Source organism: Bufo bufo, chromosome 10, assembly GCF_905171765.1.
Source record: "Bufo bufo chromosome 10, aBufBuf1.1, whole genome shotgun sequence".
In the NCBI taxonomy this organism is placed as follows: Eukaryota; Metazoa; Chordata; class Amphibia; order Anura; family Bufonidae; genus Bufo; species Bufo bufo.
In genome coordinates, this window is record NC_053398.1 from 57,294,215 (window position 1) to 57,315,752 (window position 21,538).

The 21,538-nt window shown below is 44.3% G+C and overlaps 1 protein-coding gene across 1 annotated transcript; it reads right to left on the reverse strand.

The window, feature by feature from the left end:
- On the reverse strand, positions 1–4,199 carry LOC120980701 (actin, alpha skeletal muscle 3). The gene is made up of 7 exons (XM_040409953.1): positions 4,071–4,199; positions 2,521–2,668; positions 1,569–1,893; positions 1,299–1,460; positions 932–1,123; positions 666–847; positions 1–238 (listed from the first exon to the last, which is right to left on the reverse strand). The coding sequence occupies exons 2-7, from the start codon at positions 2,647–2,649 to the stop codon at positions 95–97; spliced, it is 1,134 nt and encodes a 377-aa protein (XP_040265887.1). The 5' UTR covers positions 2,650–2,668; positions 4,071–4,199; the 3' UTR covers positions 1–94.
- Between the last annotated feature and the right edge of the window lie 17,339 nt (positions 4,200–21,538).

Genomic DNA, 21,538 nt, shown 5'->3' on the forward strand with positions numbered 1-21,538 from the left:
AAAAGGTAAGTTTATTTTTCGTAGGAATAGATCATCTCTGTAATTGCTAGTGTACCACATGAAGGATTGGAAAATATTGGTTTGAGTTGTTAGCTTAGAAGCACTTCCTGTGCACAATGGAAGGACCAGCCTCATCGTATTCCTGCTTGCTGATCCACATCTGTTGGAAGGTGGAGAGAGAAGCCAGGATGGAACCTCCAATCCAGACAGAGTATTTACGTTCAGGTGGTGCAATGATCTATGAGAAAGAAAATTACTAAAGGTTATTCATCATCGAAATAGAAATGCATTCTCTACATATTAAGGTGCATTCACACATCTTTGTCCGTTTTGCAGACCGCAAACCACTGATCTGCAAAACACGGACACTGACCATGTGCACCCTGCATTACGGAGTCAGAGGGTCCACATGATGTGGGGTGCACACAGCTGGTGTTTAGCTTTTTTTTAAATTCTTTCTTTGTTTTTCATAAGGGGTGTGTAATTACTTTCATCATTGACTAGTAATTGTATTTATAACCCCATGTGCTGACATAAATTGAGAACAGATGGGTAGATACTTCATATATTCAGAGCATAGCTTTTGTCCTAATACACATTCTGATATGCAATATGCCTGAGTCTGCTGTTATGTGTATTATACATAGCAGTTATCTAATGCTTACCTTGATCTTCATGGTGCTGGGGGCCAAGGCTGTGATTTCCTTCTGCATACGGTCAGCAATACCAGGGTACATGGTGGTACCACCAGAGAGAACGTTGTTGGCATAAAGGTCCTTGCGGATATCAATATCACATTTCATGATGGAGTTGTAGGTAGTTTCATGGATACCTGCAGATTCCATGCCTAGGGTGGATGAAAAACAGTGTGAGATCAATGACTATCACAACAAACCAGTTGCAGATGTTGTGGACATTATTGCCTTCTTACCAATGAAGGATGGCTGGAAGAGGGTTTCTGGGCAACGGAACCTTTCATTTCCAATTGTGATAACTTGTCCGTCTGGAAGTTCATAGCTCTTCTCCAGAGAGGATGAGGAGGCAGCTGTTGCCATTTCATTCTCAAAGTCCAAAGCTACGTATGCCAGCTTTTCCTTGATATCACGAACAATTTCACGCTCAGCTGTATAGAAAGAAAGATGGGCATGACTAAACTGTGAAATAGCAAACATCTGAAATCTAACCAAAGCATAAATCAACGCCATCCATAAAGACTTGGCGTATTGATTGGAAATTGTATTTTGTTTAATTTTGCCTTTAGCTTTTGTCTTTTGATTTCTTATGCAAGCAGTCCTTACCAGTTGTGACAAAAGAGTAGCCTCTCTCAGTCAAGATCTTCATGAGGTAGTCAGTCAGGTCACGACCAGCCAGGTCCAGACGCTGGATAGCATGGGGCAGAGCATAACCTTCATAGATTGGCACATTGTGGGTGACACCATCTCCAGAGTCAAGCACAATACCTGTTGAGATATTTTCAAATGATTAATTGTAGATAGGAAGAGATGAATAAAATTAGACAATTATGTTGTTATATCTAATACTATGTTAAGTTGATATTTGGATCTCACCTGTGGTACGGCCAGAGGCATACAGAGACAGCACAGCCTGGATGGCAACGTACATTGCAGGGACGTTGAAGGTCTCAAACATGATCTGTGTCATCTTCTCACGGTTAGCCTTGGGATTCAGGGGAGCCTCAGTTAGAAGGGTGGGATGTTCCTCTGGGGCTACGCGCAATTCATTGTAGAAGGTGTGGTGCCAGATCTTTTCCATATCATCCCAGTTGGTGATGATACCATGTTCAATTGGGTATTTAAGAGTCAGGATACCTCTCTTGCTCTGGGCTTCATCCCCAACATAGGAATCTTTTTGACCCATACCAACCATGACACCCTGGAGAGGGAAAATGTATTTGTGAGAAGGAAATTATAGATGCAGATATGTAATTGCCATGGAATAATACATTACTGTAACATAAAATAGATATTAGCTACAAGAGTTTATTTTATGGAAATCTGTTGTGGACTACAGCAATCCAGTCTGACAGATTCAGACTTGGACATGGAAAGCTTTTGTGAAGAAAACAAAAACCAAAGGATGCATTGAGTTTTATCATAATATGGTGCACAATTCTGCTTCATTTTGTCCTCTATGTGCATGAGGCCTGAATGAGCATTCATTCAGAGCAAATGTTTCCAACTCCAGTCCGAAGACATCATTTTAAGAAGAAAATTAAAAAATAATATGTATTTGCGATACGAGTAAATAAAACTAGAGTAATACTACACAATACAACATCTACTATTACAATATGTATGTTGCCAACAGATGACAACTTAAAGGTAGTGTTCATAATATACTAGACTAGTCCACAAAACTAATGGCTGCAAAGAGGTCTGAGCGTCAATAAAAAAAAGCTAGATTTAAACCACAGAAAAACATTTTATGTATTTAATATTTTAATGATATTAGAAAGTCATACTCCATTGACATAGATGACTAAATGTGTGAAGATATTACCTGGTGACGAGGACGTCCAACAATGGAGGGAAACACAGCACGAGGAGCATCATCTCCAGCAAAGCCAGCTTTTACCAGTCCTGAACCATTGTCGCACACCAAGGCGGTGGTCTCGTCTTCGTCACACATGGTGTAGTCTGGAGAGAGGCTATTAAGGGAGCAGAGAAAGAGAATACACTTAAGTAACAGCAGGACACTGTCAAATAATACTTCTCACCCGCCTAGCTGTTGCACCTGTCCCCCTTGCTGCTCCATCTGCTCCTTCAGCCCAGTTGTTCCTTTCTGTCTTAACTGTCCTTCTGAAGAAGTTGTCAAGCTAGAACTTTGGCAACAGCAGGATATAATTAACTCCTAGCAAGTCCTTGCCAAGCATTAACATCTTACAGAACTTTATAGTGGAAGATGTTAACCATGATGAAACAGTTTGGACCATGCCATCATTGGTAAGGATTCTTTGATAACTTCAGTGATTTCAATATTGTCTTACCAACCAAGAATAGCATTTTGTCAGTGTAACTAGAAAAAAGTTAGTGTCAATTTTAGTTTTGGGTATATTGCGTGTGTTTCTTGGGCTAACAAGTAAAGTAATGGAGTAGTTAATATATATAAGAAGAGGTTATGATGAGATTGCTTGTCTAGTCGTTCTTTGTGGCTTGCCATACAGAGGTTATTATTGCCAAGCAAGTCTGCGCAGATACTGCTGCTCTGAATGGCTGTAATAGCCTGGCTCTAGAGGTCAGTTCATGCTTTACACAAATGCAGTTCTACTATAATGAAATCACTGTTGAGTTTACATATTTCTTTGCAGGAATTATATATAGAAAACCTTTAACTAAGACCTTGCTCATATAGGGCAGTTTTAAATTGAGACCCCCCTCCCCTTTGGACCTGTCACCAGAAAATGCAGTGCAATCTGCAGGCAGGATGTTATAGGGCGGCAGAAGCTGAGCAGATCGATGTATAGTCATCTGGAAAGGATTCTGCATAATTTGTAATTGTATACATCTAAATCTCTGCACTTTTGAGCTCAGTACCAAAGTGGTTCATATCAGTGATTGATAGCATTCCTGCTATGTGTATACACAGATAGCTGTCACTCATATGACTGCCTACTTCACTATTGAGCTGAAAAGAGCAGAGGTTTAAATGTATATATATAAAAACTATATACCAATCTGCTCAGCTCCTTCTCTATAATATGCTGCCCGCAGGTTACATTGCATTTTCTGGTGACAGGTTCTTTTTAAGTAAAAAACAGGATTGCTTTAAAAAGAGGAGTATAAAGACGTGTTATACTAATTTTCCTCTTCTTATGATACAGTCAAGGCTTTGGCTAAACAAATAAGTAAATGAATAAATGCAAAATGTCTAAACCTTCACCAGGTTTTGAACTAGTGAGATAAGTGCTTGGTTAAGGCTTGCAAAAAAAAAAAAAAAAAAAAGTGCAAGGAAATACTTTGATTGTATAATAAAGAAATCCTTACTATACTGATATGGGAAATAAGGGAATCCTTTCTATGAAAGGTTGGATGATGCTGGACAGGACTTACCTTGCTGCAGTAGTGAGGGCGTGAGTGTGGCTGAGAGCTGCCAAGTGCTGTACACAGCCATGTATTTATATTGGTGGCCCCTGTATCGGTGATCACGGAAGTCCCACACTCACTCAGCTCCATATTTGGAGAGAAGCCAGGACTGTCCAGCCTTGTGAGGGTCCGAGCTGGGGGTCTGAGTACTGACCATATTTAGAGGGGTCTCCCTCCCCCTAAGCCTGTATAGAGCTCACACTTACACATGACTATTCCTGGATATAGAACCTGAGAGGCTTTACTTAGAAAGTGCTGTGTGTGTATAGACAGATATCTTAAGACAGATATACTGTCAGATTTGCAGATAAGCCTAACTGATATACCAATAAGAACGATTTTAGAATTATAATTTACATACTAGCAGCAGATTATCGGATTCGCCATAATTATTGGATCTGTGCAGGCAGCTGCGTAGTATGAGCTCTGATAAAGGATTTGATAAATGGGTTTGGTATCCGGCTACGTTCACAAGTTACAGAAATGCTGCAGATTTTCTGCAGCAAAACCCCCTTCCCCCTACCAAATGGTGCACAATCTGCTAGTGCGACACAGATTGCGCTTTTTGCATTGCAAAGGGAGATATCTGCAATTGACATGCCGCACATTTAAAATCTGCACCACAGTTCAATTTCCATTGCAGATTTTTTTTCACAGCACGTAGATGAGAATTGCTAAAAACTCATTTCTCTGCTGGTATTGTAAAATGCTGCGGATTTTCTGCATGCAATTTCGTGACAGAAAATCTGCCGCAACATATGAATGTACCCTAAGATTCACTAAATGACATATATTACATGACAGAACTGCAGAACTGAAGTCCCAATAGAAATATAATGCACCCATCAGAGACTATATAATACACCAGGTACTGTTTCCAGACCTCTGAAGCCTCTAGTGTAAAGTAAATCTGTCGTATAAGCCTATTAAACAGGGTTTATGCTACAAGTGTGCGTATACAGCATGTTACCTTAAAATACACATCATTTGTCTGAAAAATTGGGGTTGTGATGATTTTTTATCGCACAGTCCATTATTGTTCATTAGCATAAATAATAATGTGTCAAAACATTTACAGATTTATTACGAAGTGTCTCCTACGTGATTCAGGAGCAAAGGCAGTCCAGTGAAAGCTGACAACTGATTGATCACCCCCAGATACATTGACGATAAGCCTCCTTGTAGGTGTAAAGCCCGCCATACACTTGAGATGGTCGTCAGTTGAATGCCTTTTCCACTGATAGCTATTTCGCCCGACTCCACCGTTAACCTGCTCATCTCAGGGTGTTTATACTGTATTCTCTTATTTTATGTGATATTGAGCTGATGAATAGTGTTGGGCTCGAATATTCGAATAGTGAATATTAATAGCTAATATCGGCACTTCGAGAATTTGCGAATATTTAGAATATAGTGCTATATATTCGTAATTTCGAATATTCAAGATTTTTTTCCCAACAGTAACCTCCCTTCTTGCTTGTGGGCCAATGAGAAGGCTGCAATGTCTTTGTCTGAGCTTAGCAACATCCCTATCAACCAATAGGAAAGGTGCCTACCCCTTACTATATAAGAACCTCCCCCGCAGCCCTTGTATGCAGTATTTAGCAGATCTGAGAGAGAGAGAGAGAGAGAGCAGTGTTATTACTGTGCTCTGTGCTTTCCTGTGTCATTACATTAGATAGTTAGCTCATATATATAATACAGATAGTTAGTGGGAGATGGTCAGTGTAGGTTAGATAGTGATATAGTGTAGCTGATAGGTTCTGCTGTCCATACAGCACTACAGACATAGTGCTGTGATGTCACAAGTTCACAACAATACTTAGTGCACCAATCACTAATAAGTAGTCAGACCTGTTAAAATGTGAAGTTGCACGCATTGCGCCAAAATATTCGCATCATTGGTGCCGATTTCGCAATTGCGAAAATATTGGAGTACTCTATCTGCATATAAAGCTATTGTAATGCTCTGCTGTGCCAACCATTTTCTCAAGTCTCAGGAAACTTCTAGCAGCTTGAAAAATGTAGCTATAGTGACCCACGCCTGTATTTCGAGCGCATTACACGAATTTTACATTGCCAATTTTTCGCGATCAAGAAAATAATCTTGAATTCGCGGATTCTCAAATATATGACGAATATTCTACCAAATATTCGCGAAATATTGTGAATTCGAATATTGCCCCTCCCGCTTATCACTACTGATGAACTAATTTAATCAGCTATTACTTTCTAAACCTGACCATAGGACAAACATACAGTATTATCCACATATCTTAAAAGGGTTGTATGGCTGATCATTAATTTTTAAAAAGACTCAAAATTTGGTAAAAGGAAAAAAAGTTATATTCACCTTACCAATAATTATATTTTAGAACCCCCTCGAACTGTAACCCCTGGACCTACTAAGCAAGGTGCAGTCTTCCGAAAGTGCCTTTCGGTTGAGCTATACTATACCATGTGGACAATGTAAAAGGCTCCATCAGTTCCCGAATATCAGAGTCTGGTAGTGTGTGCTCAATAAAGTCTCCATTTCCTAAAAAACCTAACAGTAGCTTTTTCTTTGTGACGTTCTATGTCTAGTCTGTGCATGTACATAAGATAATGTCAAGTCCCTTTTACCTCATTCAAGGTGGGTAGCTGCGGTTGCAGCCAATGTTGTAAGATACACTTCTTTGCAGCTAGAAGACTTAGATGCACTCCTTTCATAGCGACTACCCCTGAAGAATCCACTGTCTGGTCCACGGGAATGTGGTGAAAAGTGCACTGTTTGGTACAAAACTCGTTATGGTGGCTCACCTGATTGTTACCATGTATTGGGTGCTCAATGTCTATCTGATTCACCCAATCAGTAAGGTAAAATGTACTATATCTATATAGACAGGCACTCCTCACCTGGTTGTACGCAGAAAAAATATTTATTACTAAAATGCATAAAAACAATTATAGAGAAAACAATACTATTAAAAGTAATACTCATAAAAAAAATGTACATATAAATAAGTTGCGTGTTTATACAAATATGGATGCACAAGGCCCAAGAAGTGTAGGAAAATTCTTATAAATGTCCAGTTAGTAATCACGTTTTCCCAAAAGATCAGAAACACATAAGGATAATTTAATCTTCCCCCAGTTCAGCATGAAAGTGCAAAGAAAACCATCTGTTTTTATGAAGAGGCTTTTTTTGTGGACATAAAGCGTCCTCCTATCATATGCCTGCAATCATTATTTCGTTAATTGGCATGGAAATAAGAGAATTGTATAGTGTCCTTTTATAATTGTCAATATACCTTTTATGTTGCATTTAAGTTGCCAGCAGTATGTCACTGGGTTCTTTATATATACAGAATGTTGCTACAATAATTCCAAATGATTATAAGGCTGGGTTCACACGGGCATTGCGGGTTACGTGCGGGAAAAGATGCGGGTGCGTTGCGGGAAAATGCGCGATTTCTCCCCGTGAGTGCAAAGCGTTTTAATGCGTTTTGCACGCGAGTGAGAAAAATCGGCATGTTTGGTACCCAGACCCAAACCTGGACTTCTTCACAGAAGTTCGGGTTTGGGTTAGGTGTTCTGTAGATTTTATTATTTCCCCTTATAACATGGTTATAAGGGAAAATAATAGCATTCTTAATACAGAATGCTTAGTAAAATGTCCATTGAGGGGTTAAAAATAATAAACAAATTTAACTCACCCTAGCCACTTGGTCGTGTAGCGGATCTCCTCTTCTTTCTTCAGTACCTGGCTAAAGGACCTTTGATGACGTCACTGCGCTCATCACATGGTCCATCACCATGGTCCTGAAGAAAGAAGAAAGAAGAGGAGATCCACTACACGACCAAGTGGCTGAGGTGAGTTAAATTTGTTTATTATTTTTTAACCCCTCCATCCCTAATTTACTTAGCATTCTGTATTAAGAATGCTATTATTTTCCCTTATAACCATGTTATAAGGGAAAATAATAAAGATTGGGTCCCCATCCCGATCGTCTCCTTAGCAATCATGCGTGAAAATTGTACCGCATCTGCACTTGCTTGTGGATACTTATGATTTTCACGCAGCCCCATTAACTTCTATTGGGCCTGCGTTGCGTGAAAAACGCACAATATAGAGCATGCTGCGATTTTCACGTAACGCACAAGTTATGCGTGAAAATCACCGCTCATGTGTACAGCCCGATAGAAATGAATGGGTCCGGATTCAGTGCAGGTGCAATGCGTTTACCTCATGCATTGCACCCGTGCGGAAAACTCGCCCGTGTGAAAGTGGCCTAAGGGTTATTAAAATGTAGCAAAGTTCCAATGTAGCAAGTTCATTCATGGCAATATGAATCGATAATATTGAACTCCCACAGCAGTTGTAAAATTGTGTCTAATTCAGGCAGCTGGATATTGAGCCATCTGTGGCGTCCCACGTGGCCGTACTTACAACATCCAGAGCTGCCGTTACCTGTCCTGGAGTCTTCACGGCCTGTAGCCGCTCGTGCAGGTCCGGTTCCCCTTCTGGGGTCTTGCGATAGGTTAGTTCTTCGGCGCCCCACGTGTATTGTGCTGGTCTTATTCGGCCGGTCCGCCGATGGGGTACATTGCTGTGGGTGGAAGTGCTTCCAGTAGAAAATAAATGTTCACTATTAGTCACATATGGGATGCAGGTATCGTCCTTTTACACGTAATGCGTTTCGGAGTCTCAGACTGAGGCCTCATGCACACGACAGTATTTTTTCACGGTCCGCAAAACGGGGTTCCGTTGGTCCGTGATCCATGACCGTTTTTTCGTCCGTGGGTCTTCCTTGATTTTTGGAGGATCCACGGACATGAAAAAAAAGTCGTTTTGGTGTCCGCCTGGCCGTGCGGAGCCAAACGGATCCGTCCTGACTTACAATGCAAGTCAATGTGGATGGATCCGTTTGACGTTGACACAATATGGTGCAATTGCAAACGGATCCGTCCCCCATTGACTTTCAATGTAAAGTCAGGAGTTAATATACCATAGGATCGGAGTTTTCTCCAATCCGATGGTATATTTTAACTTGAAGCATCCCCATCACCATGGGAACTCCTCTATGTTAGAATATACCATCGGATTTGAGTTAGATCGTGAAACTCATATCCGACAGTATATTCTAACACAGAGGCGTTCCCATAGGGATGGGGACGCTTCAAGTTAGAATAACCTACGAACTGTGTACATGACTGCCCCCTGCTGCCTGGCAGCACCCGATCTTTTACAGGGGGCTGTGATCCGCATAATTAACCCCTATGGTGCCGCACCTACAGGGCTAATTTTGCGTATCATAGCCCCCTGTAAGAGATCATGTGCTGCCAGGCAGGAGGGGGCAGACCCCCTCCCTCCCCAATATTATATTCATTGGTGGCCAGTGCGGCCTCACCTCTCCCCCCTAGTTAAAATCACATTCCGAATCCCTCATCATTGGTGGCCAGTGCGGCCTCACATCTCCCCCCCCCCCCTAGTTAAAATCACGGTTCCCCATCATTGGTGGCAGTGGAGAGGTTCCGATCGGAGTCCCAGTTTAATCGCTGGGGCTCCGATCGGTAACCATGGCAACCAGGACGCTACTGCAGGTAGTAAGGGATGTGTTGCCATGGTTACTTAGCAATTTTTAGAAGCATTATACTTACCTGCGAGCTGCGATGTCTGTGACCGGCCGGGCGCTCCTCCTACTGGTAAGTGAAAGGTCTGTGCGGCGCATTGCCTATAGTTCAGCATGAAAGTGCAAAGAAGTGCAAAGAAAACCGTCTGTTTTTATGAGCAGGCTTTTTTTGTGGACATAAAGCGTCCTCAGAGTCAGGCCTCATGCACACGACCGTTGTGTGCATCCGTGGCCGTTCCGTTTTCCGTGATTTTCTGCGGACCCATTGTCACTGGAGTGACGTCACCACAGGTCCTGTTCCTACAATTAGCAAAGAAGGAGACAGAAGGAGATGCCGGCAGCGCGATCAAGTGAACTAAGGTGAGTTAAAAAATTTTTTTTTAACCCCTCCAGCGCTATTTTACTATGCATTCTGTATTCAGAATGCTCCTATTTTCCCTTATAACCATGTTATAAGGGAAAATAATACAATCTACAGAACACCGATCCCAAGCCTGAACTTCTGTGACGAAGTTCGGGTTTGGGTACCAAACATGCGCTATTTTTTTCACGCGAGTGCAAAACGGAGAAATCGCGCGTGTTCCCGCAAAGCACCCGCACATTTTCCCGCAACGCCCGTGTGAAAGAGGCCTAAAGGTTGTACCAGGGATTTCTCAAGTTCTAAATTGGAAAAGCGGGAATTATTCCAAATCCAATTCCTAACATGTCTAAATAGTACAGCCAAGTCGTATCCCCATATCCTGGGCAACTGAAGACCTCCCTCCCACTTTAATAAACACAGTTTTGCGTACACCATGCATGGACGTTTTTTCCTCCATAGAAACGCTACAAAGGCTGACTGCAATCTATGTATGTCGGTATGGCACAATAAGAGTGGTATTATTTATCTATATACAATATATATAAAGCAGGACGTATACTGTATACGTATGTGTGTATATTTCGCGATCACTCAAAAACGCAACCATTGATTTCAATGAAACTTGGTATACACATCCCTTACTACCTGGAAAGAAATCTTGTGGGTGTCACAGCTCTCTAGGATGTAACGTTCTGAGATATTCCCAAAAAAGTACCTGCATTAGCCAATACAAGCCTGCAAGTCTTCCTCTTCATATCCTAACTGCCATACACACGGTCACATGTCCCTTATCAGCCAATAGAAGCTCACAGGCCCTTAGTCTCCACATACACACAGTTTTACTCCAGGTTTCCATAACAACCCAGCCATTTTTCTTCACTGCTGTAGGTCAGCTTTAGGCTAGGGCTGCACGACACATAGGGCACAACTACACTGCTACATGTGTCACGCGACATTGATGTTGCACCAATGTAGCGCAACTATTTTTATAATGATAGTCTATGGCAGGGCTGGCCAACCTGCGGCTCTCCAGCTGTTGCAAAACTACAACTCCCAGCATGCCCAGACTGCCTACAGCTATCAGCCTACAGCAGTGCATGGTGGGAATCGTAGTTTTACAACAGCTGGAAAGCTGCAGGTTGGCCAGCCCTGGTCTATGGTGTTGCACTGCGACATGTGACACGCTGCGACTGCGACGCTACAGTCGCAGAAAAATCCATCTTGGATGGATTTTTTGCAACTGTCTTGTCGCAGTCGCAGCATGTCACATGTTATAGTGCGACACCGTAGCCTATCATTATAAAAATTGTTGAAACAAAATGTTGTGCGACACATGTCGTCATGTAGTCCTAGCATTAAAGGGGCAGGGCACTGTGGAGGTCACTGTTAAAGGGGCGGGCACTGTGGAGGTCACTGTTAAAGAGGAGTTCACTGTGGATGTTACTGTTAAGGGGCAGGCCGCTGTGGAGGTCACTATTAAAGGGTCAACTGCTGTGGAGGTCACTGTTAAGGAAGCAGGGTACTGTGAGATCACTGTTAAGGCAGCGGGGTACTGTGGAGGTCACTGTTAAGTGGGAGAGCCCCTGTCAAGGGAGTGGGGTGCTGGGAAACTTACTGTTAAAGGGGCGGGCTGCTGTGAAGGTCAAAGTTAAGGGGATGGGCTGCTGTGGGGGTCCCATTTTAAAGTGGCGGGGCACTGTGGGGGGGTGTTAAGGGGTGGGGGACTGTGGAGCTCACTGTTAAAAGAGCGGGGTGCTGTAGAGGTCACTGTTATGGGGGATATTGTCGATATATTTTAACGATACACACAAACATTGAATGAAATAGATAAAATATACCCGTGAGAAGCAGGGTCCTTCTGCTAGTATTGGATATTAAAAAAATGTGCAAAACTAAATACTTTCAAAAGATGAGCTCTCCCTAGCAAGGAGAGCAGCGGGTTCATCCATTTGTCCAGCTCCTAGAGTTCAATTTATAAGAGAAGGTGGGTATTTCCCTATTTAAAAGGGGTTTTCTGAGACGTTTATACTGATGACCCATGTTCTGGATAGGTCATCAGTATCTTCTAGTGGTCTGACACCCGGACACTGCTTGGCCCTGTCAATCAAAGTGACAGGGGAGTGGTAGCAGCAGGAAGAACGTAGGACTCTAGGAGTAACAGTAAAGCCCCCATTGCTCTTAGAAGCACATTTGTATATTTTAAAGTTCCAATTTTTTCCAGAAATAAAACCACAGACGGGAATGGGACCAAGACTGCTAGCTTCTGTTGGACTACGCACATGTCGTTTTATCTCAAAGCTTAAAGGATATGGACACCTTTGTAAAATAAATAAATAATTGTAAACGAATTAATTTATTTTGTGGAGTAAATAATTTCTCCAATGAGTTATAAGAAGGTACAAGTAATTATCGTAGATGATAGGTACGTGTCACCGAGGTTCATGGCCTCGGTGGAGTAAGAGACGGTTTTTATGTGTCAGCAGCAGTTGCTGTTTGACACCTTAATACTTAGTATGGCTGTATAGCTGATCCGGGACGGCTCTTACTGGGAGTAGTCAAAGTGCTGGGTGGGTGACTACTCCCCATGTTCCAGGTGGGTTTTGCCAGGCCTACAAAAACAGCCACCACTGCCCGGTGAGGAGGATTACCTCAGTTGGACAGTGGAGCTGAGGAGGTGTGTGTGCTGGGATCTGAGGGTTGTGCCGTGCTAAAGGGCTGAGACCAATCTGTAAGGGAAACGGGCCCCTTAAAAGGCTGCTACGGACTGCTGGATGCAGAACTGCCAACAAGGTGATTTTTGTTATGTGGACTTTCCATTGTGTGTGAACTAACACCAATCCTGCAAAGTGACTTTTTGTTTTTGCTTTATGTGTGAATAAACACGGAAGTTTGATTTAAGAACTGGTAATTTTCCTCTGCACTGCGTCCACACACCCTGTCTACCAGAGCGAATCGCCACAATTGGGGGAGAATGGGGGCAAGAGCAGTGAGGCTGGCGTGAACGCCAAAATTTTTAGGTTCTGCATTTTTCCAGGCACGGTTGTATGTCGTACATTAAACCAGCTGTATTACAACCAGTGCCCCACAACAAAATGGAGGCTGTTGTGAAGGCCCTTAGCGAGGCTAATCTGCAGCAGTGAGAGACAAACCTGCACCAACGAGAGGCTAATAAACAGCAGCAGGAGACCAACCAGTTGCTGCTACAACATGTAGTGGCTTTGCAGACAGCAGGAGCAACCCCGAACATCCACGATGCCTCAATTCCTAAGATGACCTCAGCAGATGACATCAAAACCTACCTGGCGATGTACGAGAAAGTGGCCATCAGGGAGAAGCTACCCCGAGACCAGTGGACTGAGGTCATCGCTCCGTTCCTGGCATCCGATTCCCAGCAAGTGTATTTCGACTTGCTGGACAATCAAGTGTCCGACTACCAAAAAGTAAAGGGTGAGATTTTGGCAAGACTGGGGGTGAATGTGTTGGTCCGGGCCCAGCGGGTACATCAGTGGGGGTTTAAGCCGGCGGAGCCTGCGAGACCCCAGTATTATGACTTATTCCACCTCTTGCAAAAGTGGCTACAGCCTGATGTGCTGAGTCCCACGGCTATGCTGAATAGACTATTGGCTGATATGTTCTGGAGAGCTCTGTCACCCCCTCTCCAGCACTGGATCGTCCAGGTGTCTCCTGGCAATGCCCTGTAAATGGTGGATCTGGTGGAGCGCTACGAGGCTACTAAGAACTTATGGGGGGTTCTTTTGGGGCAGTCAAACTTCGTAAATCTCCATCCCAGACCTGGCGACTTGTACCAACCAAACCCACCCGGGATGTACCTCCTACGAACCTGGCTCCGATAGTCTGATGGCGGTGTCAGGAGCATGGCCATGTAAGAGCTGACTGTCCACATCAGGTAGAACCCATGGATACTAACTATGGCTACCGTCAGTCGTTATATGCCAGGAAGCTGTGTGGTAGCAGGTACCCCAGAAACTCTAAACCACTTGTGCCGGGTGGAAGTGGGAGACACTCCAGCGGAGGCTCTGCTGGACTCAGGGAGTCTGGTGTCCCTAGTAAGGGCTCCCCTGGTACAGTCCACGGAGTATACTGGCCGGAAAGTTGGGGTCGTGTGCATCCATGGAGACTTAAAAGACTATCCCACCACCTTGGAGTCTCTAACCAAAGAGGCCGGCAGGTAGACTCACGAAGTGGCAGTTGCCACAAATTGACACTACAAACTTATAATAGGGAGAGACTTCCCGATATTGTGGCCTGCTACGAGAGTGACATACTACTGCGATATACATCGAATGAACTGTGAGCTAAGGAGCTAATGGAAATGTTCTCCCAAGTGAGGCTACCTAAAGAGGTTCTGACTGGCCAGGGGACCCCTTTTATGTCTAAAGTCATGAGGGAGCTCTGTAAGTTGCTGCATATCAAACAGTTACGGACGTCCGTTTACCATCCGCAAACGGACGGTCTGGTTGAAAGGTTTAATAAAACATTAAAAACCACGTTAAAAAGGGTGGTGTCTAAAGATGGGAAGGACTAGGACCTTCTTCTGCCCTATTTCATGTTCGCTGTACGAGAGGTGCCCCAGGCCGTTACTGGGTTCTCACACTTCGAATTGCTATATGGCAGACATCCTCGCCGTTTGTTGGACGTAGCCAAAGAGGCATGGGAACTGCAACCCACTCTGCATAAAAGTGTCCTTGAGTATGTTACCAAGATGCAACCCGGGTGATCAGGTTTTGGACAGTAAGTTCCTGGCCAGGTGGCAGGGGCCCTACGAGGTACTTGAAAAAATTGGACAGGTAAATTACAAGGTACACCAGCCAGGGTGGCGAAATCCGGAGCAGGTGTACCATGTGAATCTACTCAAACCGTGGAAAGATATGGAAACCTGTACTGAAGACAGCCCATGGCCAGGTTTTCTAGGGGATGCGGTTTCGGCCCCTCTGTCTGAAGCAAGGGAAGCGGCTGCCACAGTAAGAATTGCTGACAGCCTCTCCTCTAAGCAGGCTCAGGAGGCCAGGGAATTTATTAGCCGAAACATGGATGTGTTTTCGGATCTCCCTGGGTGCACTTCCACAATTCGGCATGACATTGTCACTGAGCCTCAGGCGAAAGTCTGGCTAAAACCATACCAGGTACCCAAGGCGACAAACCATCTCAGAGGAGTCTAAAAGTGAGTGGGCTAGTCCAATAGTGCTAATACCCAAGCCGGACGGGACACTCCGGTTCTGTAACGATCTTCGTAAACTGAACAAGATTTCCAAATTTGATGCGTATCCCATGCCCTGGGTGGATGAGCTTATCAAGAGGTTAGGACAAGTCTGGTATTTTTCTCTTTTGGACCTCACGAAAGGGTACTGGCGGGTGCCCTTAACGGAGGCTGCAAAGAGAAAACTGCCTTCATCACACTTGAAGGGCTGTATCAGTACAAGGTGCTACCCTTTGGTAAGCATGGTGCCCCCGACACTTTTCAACGGCTTATGGACATTGTGCTGCGTCCACATCGTCAGCTTACATGGACGATATTGTCATCCACAGTACAGATTGGGAAAGTCACCCATCCAAAGTGCAGGCTGTATTGGACTCCCTTCGGAAGGCGGGACTAACCGCTAACCCAAAAAAATCGTCAATGGAGTAAGAGACGGTTTTTATGTTTTAGCAGCAGTTGCTGTTTGACACCTTAATACTTAGTATGGCTGTATAGTTGATCCGGGACGGCTCTTACTGGGAGTAGTCAAAGTGCTGGGTGGGTGACTACTCCCCATGATCCAGGCCGGGTTTTGGCAGGCCTAAAAAAACTGCCGATGAGGAGGATTACCTCAGTCGGACAGTGGAGCTCAGGAGGTGTGTGTGCTGGGATCTGAGGCTTGTGCCGTGCTGGAGGGCTAGCACCTGTCTGTAAGGGAAATGGGCCCCCTAAAAGCCTGTTATGGACTACTGGAGGCAGAACTGCCAACAAGGTGATTTTTGTTATGTGGACTTTCCATTGTGTGTGAACTAACACCAAGACTGCAAAGTGACTTTGTTTTATGTGTGAATAAACACGGAAGTTTTATTTAAGAACTGGTAATTTACTTCTGTACTGCGCCCACACACCCTGTCTACCAGAGCGAATCCCCAGTGTTTATTTATTTATTTTATTTTTTGTTCTACAGCCTGCTGTGCTTCCTATGACAGATTTTCTGTAACTCCTCCTGTGCACACGGGAACGTGCACTGTCTCCTTCTCCTTTCTCCCCCCCTGAGATCCTGTGTGCACCCTGAGATCCTTTAAGCACCCTGAGATCCTCTGTGCTGCCTGAGACCCTCTGCACCCTGAGATACCCTCTGCACCCTGAGATACCCAATGCACCCTGAGATACCCAATGCACCCTGAGATATCCTCTGCACCCTGAGATCCTCTGTGCACCGAGATCCCCTTCTCGCTGACCCCCGCCCGCAGCCCCCCCGGTGTCTCCGCAGTGCTCGCCCCAGTCTCCCGTGCCCGCGCTCTCCCCGCTCCAGTGACGGCCCCGCATCTGGTGTCTCCGTCACCGGAAGACTCTGCATCCCGTCCAGGTGACCGGGCGGTGGCGTCCCAGCCTCCTCTGCCCAAATCTCCTGACTCTCGGGCCTGGTAATGGGGCCCCCAGGCTGCTCCTGCTTCTCCTCGAATCCCTGCGGTTCTGTGCCAGCAAATATGTGCAGGGGAACCTGAGCACCAAAGAGGAAAGAGGGGCCCCGACCCCATCACATCCACCTACCGACCGACTGACCCAACTACCTACATGTCCCTCTCCCCCCCCCCCTTCCCCGTCCCGCTAAAGGCAGGAGTCTGATCAGGCTTAGGCCTCATGCACACGACCGTTGTGTGCACCCGTGGCCGTTGTGCCGTTTTCCGTTTTTTTTCGCGGACCCATTGACTTTCAATGGGTCCGTGGAAAAATCAGAAAATGCACCGTTTTGCAGCCGCATCCATGATCCGTGTTTCCTGGCCGTGAAAAAAATATGACCTGTCCTATTTTTTTCACGGCCAACGGTTCACGGACCCATTCAAGTCAATGGGTCCGTGAAAGAACACGGATGCACACAAGATTGGCATCCGTGTCCGTGATCCGTGGCCGTAGGTTAGTTTTTATACAGACGGATTCGAAGATCCGTCTGCATAAAAGCTTTTTCAAAGCTGAGTTTTCACTTCGTGAAAACTCAGAACCGACAGTATATTCTAACACAGAGGCGTTCCCATGGTGATGGGGACGCTTCAGGTTAGAATATACTAACAGAACTGTGTACATGACTGCCCCCTGCTGCCTGGAAGGTGCTGCCAGGCAGCAGGGGGCAGCCCCCCCCCCTGTAGTTAACACATTGGTGGCCAGTGTGGAAGGCCCCCCCCTCCCTCCCCTGTAGTTAACTCATTGGTGGCCAGTGGGCCCCCCCTCCCCTGTAGTTAACTCGTTGGTGGCCAGTGGGCCCCCCCTCCCTCCCTGTAGTTAACTCGTTGGTGGCCAGTGGGCCTTCTCCCCTCCCTCCCCCTCCTAATTAAAATCTCCCCCCTATCATTGGTGGCAGCGGAGTGTACCGATCGGAGTCCCAGTTTAATCGATGGGGCTCCGATCGGTAACCATGGCAACCAGGACGCTACTGCAGTCCCGGTTGCCATGGTTACTTAGCAATTTGTAGAACCATTATACTTACCTGCGAGCTGCGATGGTCTGCGTCCGGTCGGGAGCTCCTCCTACTCCTACTGGTAAGTGACAGGTCCGGCCGGGAGCTCCTCCTACTGGTAAGTGACATGAGATTTTAATTAGGAGGGGGAGGGAGGGGAGAAGGCCCACTGGCCACCAACGAGTTAACTACAGGGGAGGGAGGGGGGGGGGGCCCACTGGCCACCAACGAGTTAACTACAGGGGAGGGAGGGGGTCGGCCGCACTGGCCACCAATGAGTTAACTACAGGGGAGGGGGGGGGGCCGGCCGCACTGGCCACCAATGAGTTAACTACAGGGGAGGGAGGGGGGGGGGGCCGGCCACACTGGCCACCAATGTGTTAACTACAGGGGGGGGGGGGCTGCCCCCTGCTGCCTGGCAGCACCTGCCAGGCAGCAGGGGGCAGTCATGTACACAGTTCTTTTAGTATAGTCTAACCTGAAGCGTCCCCATCACCATGGGAACGCCTCTGTGTTAGAATATACTGTCGGATTTGAGTTTCACGATGTAACTCAAATCCGACGGTATATTATAACATAGAGGCGTTCCCATGGTGATGGGGATGCTTCAAGTTAAAATATACCATCGGATTGGAGAAAACTCAGATCCGATGGTATATTAACTCCTGACTTTACATTGAAAGTCAATCGGGGACGGATCCGTTTGAAACTGCACCATATTGTGTCAACGTCAAACGGATCCGTCCCCATTGACTTGCATTGTAATTCAGGACGGATCCGTTTGGCTCCGCACGGCCAGGCGGACACCAAAACGACTTTTTTTTTCATGTCCGTGGATCCTCCAAAAATCAAGGAAGACCCACGGACGAAAAAACAGTCACGGATCACGGAAAAACGGAACCCCGTTTTGCGGACCGCAAAAAAATACGGTCGTGTGCATGAGGCCTTAGTGTTCAATTCACTGCAGTACACTATACAGTGTACTGCAGTGTATTGTAAGCCATCAGACCCACTGGATCTTCAAGAATGATGGAATTGTGATTCAATGCATCTGGTGAACACAATAAAAAATAAAAATAAGTGGCAAAAAATAAAATTTTTAGCACCTTACATCACAAAAAGTGTAATACCAAGTAATCAAAAAGTCATATATTCCCCAATATGGTACCAATTAAACCGCCATCTCATCCCGCAAAAATGAGACTCTACCTTAGACAATCGTCCAAAAAATAAAAAATATATGGCTTTCAGAAAAGGGAGACATAAAAACATGATTTTTTTAAAATATATATATATATATATACAATGGCAGCACATCAGGCCAAATTCAAATATGTAGGTGCATGCCAATGGATCCAGCAACAAATCCAGGACAATATAACAATAAAAAAAATGGCAGCACTCTCACAAAGAATGAGTGACACTTTATTTACCCCTGTGGTCGCAACTAGGGATGAGTGAACTTGTGTTTCAAGTTCGGAGTAAAAGGTTCGGGTTATGTAAGAAGTCCATTATGGATTCCGCTACAACAAACCATAACTTATGGTCCGTGGTAGCGGAATCCATAACGGAATTCTTAGATAACCCGAACCTAGTATGCCGGACTTGAAACACAAGTTTTCTCAACACTAGTCACAACGTTTCAGCTCATAGGTTGAAAAAAAGCTCTGTGAATGAACTGAAAACATTGTGACCACAAGGGTGAAGAAAGTGTTTGAGAATGCTGTAATTTTTTTCATATAAGTGAAGACTTACTGTCCCAGTAGAATGCTGGGTTATTATTATGGAGTGGTGTAATACATTATCTGATGATATGGGTGGTATTGCAGTTTTTTGGTGCATGAGGGGATCAAGGGGGCGACACTGAGGTGTTTTTCTCCCTTTTCCCGCATGGGGACACCAGTCCTGGAAACGGGGCTGGTTGCCCTATGTTAAGCATGCATGAACTAATGTTGGGGAGGAGTGGACATTGACTTGTTCCTCCTCCCTATATCATAATGGCTAATGCGATCCGGTTGACACTGGGAGCATTGACCTAATATTCCCCATAGTGTAATTAAGCTGTACCTCTTTATTTAGAATGTCACCACGCTATGATTTGTATACAGTATATTATATGTAGAAACAAGACAGACGATCCTGTATTAGTTTTGAGTGGATCTCTTCACACGGTGCATGTTGCATCCTGTGGATAGAGATCCTGGTTGCAGGGCGCAGGCGCACGGTATAGGGATCCGTTGTTTACAGGATCCATGCTAGCGCATGCGCAAAACCTGTTCGGGAGTCACGGAAGTACAAACGTTGTGCGCAGGCGTGTAACAGGTGGAAGTATCGCGAGAGCGGGACACCTGTGAACGCATGCGCAGTGCACATCGTGGGACGCCAACAGGATGACGCATGGAGCCGATCATGTTTGTGTCTGTTCCTTTTTAACTATTCATTGAGCACAGGAGCACTTTATTGATTACTAATGAATTGATTGTATGTAATCCCGATTTATGTTTTATATTATGATATTAAGATTATGTATCTAATCGTCACTGTCATCATTGGAAGCACCCAATGTTTTTATCTATTTTTAACTATATGAAATTTGATTCACAATTATGTATTCACTTTGTTATTCAGTTAATATGTCTATTGACAATTATGTAACACTTATGTATTCAACTGTATTTATATGTGTTTGGGCACTACTATCACTAGCTTGACAAAGGCTCCATTGAGAGAGCTGAAATGCTGCATTGCTGTTGGGTGTAATAAAGTATCCACCTATTCACTGGAAGACCGGAGTGCTGCCTTATCCTTTTACCTTACAATCATCGTTCCAGGCCCTAGGAACAATTGTGAATTGCACCCGGGATCATAGGAGTGCTGCTGTATATTTTTTCTTCGTATATATATATACAGTTGCAAGAAAAAGTATGTGAACCCTTTGTAATGATATGGATTTCTGCACAAATTGGTCATAAAATGTGATCTGATCTTCATCTAAGTCACAACAATAGACAATCACAGTCTGCTTAAACTAATAACACACAAAGAATTAAATGTTACCATGTTTTTATTGAACACACCATGTAAACATTCACAGTGCAGGTGGAAAAAGTATGTGAACCCTTGGATTTAACCCCTTAAGGACTCAGCTCTATTTCACCTTAAGGACTTGGCCATTTTTTGCAAATCTGACCAGTGTCACTTTAAGTGCTGATAACTTTAAAACGCTTTGACTTATCCAGGCCATTCTGAGACCGTTTTTTCGTCACATATTGTACTTCATGACACTGGTAAAATGAAGTAAAATTTTTTTTTTTTTATTTATAAAAAAAATACCAAATTTACCAAAATTTTTTAAAAAATTGCAAATTTCTAAGTTTCAATTTCTCTACTTCTATAATACATAGTAATACCTCCAAAAATAGTTATTACTTTACATTACCCATATGTCTACTTCATGTTTGGATCATTTTGGGACTGATATTTAATTTTTTGGGGATGTTACAAGGCTTAGAAGTTTAGAAGTTTAGAAGTTTAGAAGCAAAAACCCAATTTTTAGGGACCAGTTCAGGTCTGAAGTCACTTTGCCAGGCTTACATAATAGAAACCACCCAAAAATGACCTCATTCTATAAACTATACCCCTCAAGGTATTCAAAACTGATTTTACAAACTTTGTTAACCCTTTAGGTGTTCCACAAGAATTAATGGAAAATAGAGATACAATTTCAAAATTTCTAATTTTTGGCAGATTTTCCATTTTAATAATTTTTTTCCAGTTACAAAGCAAGGGTTAACAGCCAAACCAAACTCA